This window comes from Melanotaenia boesemani, chromosome 8, assembly GCF_017639745.1.
Source record: "Melanotaenia boesemani isolate fMelBoe1 chromosome 8, fMelBoe1.pri, whole genome shotgun sequence".
Taxonomy (NCBI): domain Eukaryota; kingdom Metazoa; phylum Chordata; class Actinopteri; order Atheriniformes; family Melanotaeniidae; genus Melanotaenia; species Melanotaenia boesemani.
The window spans coordinates 11,519,144-11,528,505 of NC_055689.1; the positions used below are offsets into that span (position 1 = coordinate 11,519,144).

Consider the following 9,362-nt stretch of genomic DNA (forward strand, 5'->3'; position numbering starts at 1 on the left):
TCTCAGTTTTACACTTGTAAAATGTGGTTTTATTACACATCAATTTTAAAATGATTAAACTGAGTTTCCTGAATTTCTGTAGCCTGGTTTTAATTCGTGTTGGAGGGTATATATCCTCTTCTCAACAACAATGTCCCTTTAAACAACAGAAAAAATTCAATAAACGTCAGTTTGTTTTATTTCTAATGTGAGTTACTGCTTTTTTTCTTAAGCTAGTAGTCTGTTGAAGTTCAGTGGATGACAGATTCACTTTTTACTCAATAAGGTCAAATTTATCTAAAATTAAAAACATTTTGTAAACAAATTATTCAAAATTCTACTTTACATTTCCATTCACTTCCTGTTAGAACAAGTTTGTGCACTGTAAATAAACGTTTAGGTGGGATTTAGCTGGTCAGCCATATGTCAAACCAAACACACATACACGTGGACCCAGAGGAAACAGGTCGATAACCTTAGAGCTGCTTAAGACCTGGCTGCGATGCAGCGTGCTCTGACTGAGCAGAGAGCTGAGGATAAAAATTATAACCATACACCAACGGAATGACGGTAACGTAACATTTACTGTTGCTAAAACACAGAGAAGATCATAATTCCTTAGTACTAGTCAGCTGCTTGTGGAATTAATTCTTTTAAGATATTACTATTTGCTAATAGTTCATGTTAATTACTGTTGACACTGTAACTGTAATGATCATTTGCATTCATTTAGCTATTCGTCCTGTAGCTTTACCTCCTTTATCTTGTACTGGATTGTTGTGGGAGGGAGTTGGAGCATCTCCCAGCTAACTGAGTGAGAGGTAGGCTCAGGTTATCAATCCATTAAAGGGTTACTTGCATTAAACCATGCAGAGTATATTTCTGTGTGTGTCCGCTGCTGTTGTGTTTCTGGCCTTGAGAATGTTTCTGATGAATTATAATCTATTATTACTGCATGTAAAGCTTGAGCAGGTTGCAGGAGTCTGGCCCTGTTAGGGATTTTCCTCAGTAAATCCTTGTGAGGCTCCAGGTGAGGCTTAACTACTTAGCTTTGTCCACACAGCATGTTGCTTCAGGCAATACAGTAAATGGGGGTTTATTCTACCTTGAGCAGTGGGGAAAAAATACTGTATGTTTGATTTTACTCTGTGATTTGAGCTTAAGCAGAATCTGTGTTAAAGTGGACATAACCAGAGATCAGCAGAGTGAGCAGGATCGATCTCTCATTACTGTGTCCTTCTTGTTAACTAACAAGGTGAAATGTTTTACCCAGTCTTTGAAACAAATGCAACACGAGGTATTTGGAAACAGCAGATTTACTTAATTTTCTATTGTATTTTTTTTTTAAATCATGTCAGTCTCCAGATTGTGTACATACAGATATTTCCCCAAAACAGAAAAAGAATAGCATTTTAATAATTTTAATAACAACTAGGAGGACAGGATAACAGTCATGGTTTGCATTTAGACCTAATCTGCAGACACTAGATGGCAGCACTACAGCATGTTTTCATCTTTGGAAAGCCATAACCCTTTCCTCCACATCAGGCAACCATTCATCCTGAGGATTATTAGTTATTATCCATTATCAAGAGATACGTTAGGATTAGTGAATATAATCCCTGAAATATAATCCAGATCATCACCGGATGGCTTAATCAAATTTGCAGTGGGGTGTATTTCCTCAATAAGACCTTTAAGAAGGGTACAGTTTAGGAACATATGCTGTTTTACTTTGTTCTGCTTATACAATTTTTTTTTTTTGACTTGTCAGCAGGCTCTGATGAAGACTGTAGAAACTCTAGCCTGCTCCTACATAGTATAACACAATTGTAATGTGGCAATTACTCATTTTAATGAGATGTATGTAGAACAGCAGTGGCATGCTGCTTAAATGAAAATGATCAAAGGAAAATGTAAAATAACATCTATCCAGCTAAGGACATCAGTGAGCCACCAGGATGTCTCCCCTCAAGAACAAAGTGTAAAGTCATGAGTTGCAGGCGGACATGTCATCCTGCTTTGCACGCATGACATATATAGGACATTTTACTGACCCAAAACAAGATAATTTGACTGCAAAACCTTTCTTTCCCAATGTGGACTCTGTGTCAGTCTGAAGAAGCTGTTCCTGTAGAAGTGGTGCCCTTTCCAGAGACATCAATCTGCAGTCTGAATGCTGCAGTGCAAGGGCAAAACTATGATGAACAGAGTCACGTCTCATTGTCATCTTGAGGTTATTTTGATCCTGAACAGCATTATTTGGTGCAAAGGCTTCAGTCTTCTCAGTGCCATCACACTTTATAGTAAGTCTTACTTTACTCAAACTGAGGGTTGACAAGCCTCCTCCATCAAAATACCCACCTACATAGCGGGGACTTCAGCAGATTAAAAGTTCTTTAAAGAGACTGACATGATGTGTGAGCTTGGATTTGCTCTTTTCCCTTCCTGTTTTATTTAATAAAGGCTTTCCTGTGAAGATCCTCCCTTATCTTTGTCTCCATTCACATCTGTTTTCAGAAGCATGTCTACTTCAGAAATGTGTTATTTTACTAGGGGGTGTGGTACTTTGGGCAGCCGCACTTGCATAGGACTCTGGTAGGGTACCCTGAAAAATTAATTCATGGTCGCTGTGCATAAACTGCAAGTGCTTTGAGCTCTACATGCATGTGATACTATTCTACACTTGCAACACAGTTTTCCATGCATGGGGCATTTAATCTGTGTTTCGTCTGTACTGTAGGCTAACGTTTAATATGAGGGAGCTATTTGTTTGCTGCACACAGTAGGCTGCAGATGCACCTGCTGGTTCACTGTGTGCAGATATGGGTTCCCTCTAGCTGCTGTGAATAGACTGAAAGGTACAATCTATGTGTCGAAGGCTGTCTTATAAATGAACAATATATTGGTAATAACTGGTGCTCTGTGCCGGATGCAGCTTTTAATGTTCACGTTTATATTTTATTTATTATTTTCATGTTTATATCAATTAAATGATTACATATCAGTTACATAATACAAATTTTGCAACTATCAAAAGTAGTTATTGATTGTATCTTCTACTCATGTTTTCATCTCAGGGTAACAAGGCTGTCACCACATGGCAGAAAATCCAGTTATTCTACCAAAATATTTTGGAAAATGGAGGCAAGTTTTTACTTATCTATTCTCTTACATCATTCTCATTTTTAGAACTGTATATTGAATAAAAACTTCACTTTTCTCAATATTTTTTCCCCGTCTAGACAAAAGGACAGACAACTGGCTGCTGGTCTACTCTCCTGTGCCAATTATCTGCATTTTCCTGTGCTACTTGATCATTATATGGGTGGGGCCAAAGCTGATGGAGAGGAGGCAGCCCATCAACCTCAAACCTGTCCTGATAGTTTACAACTTTGCCATGGTTTGCCTGTCTACCTACATGTTTTATGAGGTAACTAATGCACAGTCAGAGGGAATTTTAATGAGGGAATTGGATGGGCAGGAAATCTGTGTAGAATATTTGCAGGGGTATCCAGTACTGGCATTTTGGGAACCTGCGTTAGAAAGGAGCTGACATATAAAAAGAAAGAAACAGATTAAGACTAGCCCAAATGAGCCAAAAACTAGCCAAACAAAGAGTATCTTGGACTTTTAGAAACCCAACATGAATGAAGTATAAAAGTCAAAACTTCATGCATGCTCAGGTTCCCTAAGTGGCACAAAAATCATTCATAGCGCTGTACACCTTAGGTTTTATGCATTGGTCCATTTGGAGATAATCCATTAAAACAGGAAGTAAGTTCTCTTTTTTGTTGCTAATACATTTTATATTTGCAGTTTACAGCATCTTCCTGGTTAGCTGGATACAGTTTGTTGTGCCAGCCGGTCGACTACAGTGACAGCCCACTGGCCATGAGGGTACGTCCTCATCTACATGGGTCCTAATCAAATCAAATTTTATTTATAAAACACTTTTCATACAAAAAGCAGCACAAAGTGCTCTACATAAAAACACACAACAACTAGCAATTTTAAAAACACCTTCCTGATCTTAATCTCTCTCACATTTATTCATCCAACATGCAATCTACCCCCCCCCCCCCCCCCCCCCCCCCCCAACCCCCACCCACCCATCTGTCTCTTCAACTGCATATTATTAAGGAAGTAAACATCTAGCTTGACACTAGTGTGAGGAAACAATATCTTAGGGATCTCTTCACACCAGGAGCCAGCCCATTCAAGACCACAGAGGCCGCCACCACTGGAAACCACCCAGTTAAGGACAGGCAGAGGTCTGCACCACATCCATAGGGCTGCGGTGCAGGACCCCCAGCCAACCAGACAAGGGCGATCCCCATGGCAACGACCCTGTAGACCGAGCAGGCATAGCCACCTGCATGAAGGATCCCCATGAGGAAAACACTGTCCTTATAAAAAAATACTTTCCTTATATGGCTTCACTCATATTTCATTTGTAACAGAATTAACATATATTTCTACACAATGCTTCATGCAGCTTTCTGTTTCAGTGTTTGTGTACTTTTAAATGATAAACTTAAGGTTTTCTAGTTAAAACACATTAAAAAGATTATTGTTTCATGCAACAACTGAGAGTGAACTGTAGAACCAGATGCAAAAATACAATATAAGTGTTAAAATGCCGAGGTTGATGACTGATTGTGACCCAGGACAAGGCTCATTTTAATTTTCTGTGTGTTGTGCATTCGTAGATGGCCAGAGTGTGCTGGTGGTTCTACTTCTCCAAAGTCATAGAGCTCAGTGACACTGTAAGTATATAAAAAAGAAGAAAGAAATATTTAGAACAAGCTATTTTCTGAACTCCAAATTTTGCTTATGTTTCACTTTTGGCATTAAAAGTGAAATTTTATTTATTTTGCTTCAATTTACAACAAACGTTTTCCCACCTCATCTTATACAAGTATAATTTAATTCAGATCAATTAATTCCAATTTGGTTTACTTCGGAAATATCTAAATGGTCGAAAAGTAAAATATCTGCATAAATAATTGTGTTTTTTGATAATTCTTTTCTGTTTTATACTCCTATATAAAGTCATTTGAACAAATTAAATACATTTGAATGTGTAATATTTTAAATTTAAAAATAAATGGAAGCAAAAAGTAAAGAAAAATGCAAATATTGGTATTTATACCTGATGGGTGTGCACTGATATGGAGCTTTTCTATTCTCATTAATCACTTAAAACACCTTTACACATAGAAAAGAGCCTCTCATACAGCATTTATTAGTCTACAAATTCTTTCAGTTCTTTTTCTGCATCTCATTCAAACACTGATGGATATTCTGGAGGTAAGCTTGGGCTCATTTTAACATGAGGGATGGGGAAGCTGAAGATCGAACCACAAATTTTAAGATTGCCAGACTCTTTTATGTGTTATTTCCATTTAAAAATATGGCTGCACACACTTTCTGTGCTCTTTTTTTCCTTTTATGTGGTGCAGATATTTTTCATCCTGAGAAAGAAGAACAACCAGCTGACCTTCCTTCATGTTTACCACCATGGCACTATGATCTTCAACTGGTGGGCTGGAGTAAAATATGTGGCTGGAGGACAGTGTGAGTACAACCTAATTGTGTGGATAACGTCCTCTGGAAGAACACAAACTGAAACATGCAGTATAAGATTGTAAGATGTGACTTCTATTTTGTATGTCGACCCATAGCTTTCCTGATCGGTCTGATCAACTCCCTCGTCCATGTAGTAATGTATTTGTACTACGGGCTGGCAGCTCTGGGGCCGAGTGTGTCTAAATACCTGTGGTGGAAACGATACCTCACCTCCCTGCAGCTGGTCAGTATGTGACTGTGTAAAGGATGTAGGGGCAATTGTCTGGGAGAGGGTGATGCAAACGGAAGGGGGAGCGGGTGTGGGCGTGAGGAGGATTATTAGACTACTTTACCCTTTACACCATTAATATTTCTTTTGTGGAGCCCCAGCCTGGACTTCTCTGTCCAACACAACAGCGCTAATTAGAGCGCTGAGCTCATCAAGGCTTTATTTTAAAATTAACTTAGATGATAAAGAGCTATTAATTGACAAAACTTTGCAAAGATTGCTGCACACAGAAGTAATGCTGAAACGACTCTTAAAAAGATGAGAAATAGAAAACAACGTGGTTAAAATAATTATTCCTTGTGTGTTTCTCCTTAAATTTTCCATCAGGAAAGCCTATAAGTGTTTAATCAAATAAATGTTTACTTTTTTTTTTAAAGTAATGTCTAGCATCCTATATTATTGTTAAATTTGGATAAATATCCAAGTATTCAGAGTATGTTGTGTTGATGAGATTAATGTGGAAGCCTCCTGGTTGGTTTGCCATTGTTCCGACTGGCTGCTTGTTTAACTGGTCAGATTAGCAGCACGGATGCTCCTCAGCTAACAGAACCATCTGCTTTCAGCTTTATAGCTTGGATGATGAAACAATGCATCCCACAGAGAGCCTTTTTTTTCTTTTCAGCATAAGTGCAGCATATATAGGTCATTGTGGTGCCTGACTCGCATTTTGTGACCATAATCTCACTGACCTTACAGCTGGACCCCAAGCCATACAAACTTGGCTCCACAGTTTAGTTAACACTTGAGTTGATCTTGAGATTAGAGATTATGTTTCTGTGTATTTGTATGTGTTCCTTTTATTTCTTAATTTCTTATACAATATTTTAGCAGCAGTGAAAAAAATAGTAAGTTGTGCAAAAGTTTAGGCAGCCCATGACATTTTACTGTATTTCTTAGATAACCTATCCAGCCAATGAATAACTAATCAGCTTTTTGGGTATATGACTTATTCTCAGTCAATATTAGGTAATAGATTAGAGGGCTGCAAATCTCACAGGAGTGGAAAATTTTAAAATTGCTGTGAGTGGACATGGATGGTCAGAAAGGAAGCTGAAGGTCCAGCAGTGACAACTTGGTTTTCAGCTAGCTTAAACCACAGTGTTTGAATAAGAAATTAAGCTAAAATGCTAGTTAAAACAGAACTAAATGTAGGCTGATGGTGGACCAGAAGTTGGAGAGTTTTTTTTTTATTTCCCCATTTGTTCTTTTTCTTCTTTTACAATAGCAGTCAGCAAATGCGTTAGCTTACAGTTGCATCTCTGCTATCTTGTAAACACTTCAGACTTTGCCACCTTTTTGTCTTATGTTTACATGCATTCATAAAAGAAAGTAAGCACAATGTTCATTGTTGTTTTACTACTTGTTTACCTTAGACTTATGTTTAGCCCTTATTTACTGATTGTTGTTACCTGACTTAGAAAACTAATGACATTTATATTGCTTTCTAATTGTGGCTAATGGCAGTACGCTTGGGTTGAGGGGATTTAATTAAACAAATATCAATAGTTTTGTACCTTTACTTCTCCTGCATTTTGCTGCTATAAATAGCAGCATGCTTGTTAGCTGACTCACACAAGAAGGTATTAGATTGGGATCAGGTCTCTGGGATTTGCTTTGGGGCAGGCAGTAGGCTAATGGTCAGAAATCCAGTGGGAGTGAGATTAAAAAACAAGAAAACACAGTCCCAAATAGGGGTTTAGACAACATCTCAACGCTTTGCATACTATTTTTCAAGCTTTGTCTCAGAAAGTCACATGGGCTTTTATACTGACTGTGAAAATAAAAAAAAAATAAAAAACTGATGGAGAAAAAGCAGAAGAGTAATTGACCAAGACCAAGAAAACTTTGTTGTTTGTAGGACTGTTAGACAAAAAAGGCAAATCAAATTTCTGGAAGATTTAACAGACTCCTTGAAAGGTGGTGCACTTTATATTCCCACCGGAACAAATATGACTGAAATGGAAGAGGTCTCAGAAGAAAACCTTCTTTTCAAATCGTTTTCTGTAAACGTGAACATTTATTTATTTTATTTTTTTATTTTTTTTCCACTAAATTGAAAATTTCTTAGACCTCAGAGTACCCACACAATGTGCCATTTACTGTTCTCTTCTTCTTTCTTTCACCAGCTGCAGTTCTTTACAGTCACCATTCACACCGCCTACAACCTGTTTGCTGACTGCGATTTCCCTGACTCCATGAATGGGGTTGTGTTGGCATATTCTCTCAGCCTCATTGTTCTCTTCAGTAACTTCTACTACCACAGCTACATAGTCAGGAAGACCAAAACAACTTAGAGAGGGAATTAAAACAGTAACATGACAGAAAGAGATGAAATAAGAATGAAACGAGATGAACATAAAAGAAGTTATGAAAAACAAATTTTGCTAGTTTTTTTTTTATGCTAACTGTGTTACATAAACCATTTCATGGTAAATAATAACAAATTTTAAATTTAATGGCAACACACTCAAAAAGATGGAATGGGAAAAGTAACTGGCACAAATAAAAGAAAAAAAAAACTTGGAGAATCATTTAACAACTAAATAGTTTAACTGGCAACAGGTCAGTAACACGACTGGGTGAAAAAGGAGTATTTTTTAAGATGTAAAGATGGGTAGGGGACCAAATAAACTTCCAGAAACCAGTTTGGGAACACAGTTTGCTGTGCAATTCACAAATGCAATATAAGCTCTATCATGCAAAGAAGCAGCTATAAAGAAAGATGAGCCAGAAACACTGCCGTCTTCTCTGAGCCAAAGCTCTTTTTAAGTGGTCTGAGGCAAAGTGGAAAACTGTTCTGATGTCAGATGAACAGTTGAAAATCTTTTTGGAAACTGAGGATTCAAGTTCAAGTTCAAGAACCTTTATTATCCTCTGGGGGCAATTAGTTTTACAGCCTGTTGAACAACATGTATAATAAAAACAACAGGTACACGTATCACAACAGATCATTTAAATCAAATCAAATCAATTTTTATTTATAAAGTATTTATAATGCATAAAAGCAGCACAAAGTGCTTTACATAATGAGATCAACTGTTTAAATAATGAAAACACACGCACACCCAAAGTTTATCACAAAACAAATTAAAGCATACACACTTAATCATATTCTCTCACACACAAGCTAAACGGACATGGAGTCCCACACCCCACCCCTTGACCCTACTCTAAAATAAACTGTCACTAACTAAAAGATTACAGTATAAACAAACAATGTCTTAGAACCAGGTGAGGAAACGATATTCTTGGAGTCCATCCACACCAAGAGTCAACTCAACCACAAAGGCCGTGACCTTGGGAATGATCCAGATCAGGGGCAGACTGGGCTCACACCACAGCCATAAGGCTGCAGTGCAGGGCTCCAACTACCTTGACAAGTACAGTCCCCATGGCAACAACCACACATAGCTCCCAATGCAGAGAACCCCTACGAGGAAAACACTGGAGTGGAAAAAATAAATAAATAAATAAAAGCTCAACTCAACCTAAAACTGTAACAACAAATAAGACCAATAAAAGA

At 37.7% G+C, this 9,362-nt stretch overlaps 1 protein-coding gene across 1 annotated transcript; it reads left to right on the forward strand.

Annotated features, from left to right (window-relative positions):
* The first annotated feature begins 534 nt into the window (after positions 1-534).
* elovl8a (ELOVL fatty acid elongase 8a) lies at positions 535-8,179 on the forward strand. Its single transcript, XM_041992653.1, has 8 exons — positions 535-549; positions 3,060-3,126; positions 3,225-3,412; positions 3,799-3,879; positions 4,692-4,748; positions 5,445-5,559; positions 5,667-5,794; positions 7,966-8,179. Exons 1-8 carry the CDS (start codon positions 544-546, stop codon positions 8,131-8,133), a joined length of 810 nt encoding a protein of 269 aa, XP_041848587.1. The 5' UTR covers positions 535-543; the 3' UTR covers positions 8,134-8,179.
* Positions 8,180-9,362: the final 1,183 nt, after the last annotated feature.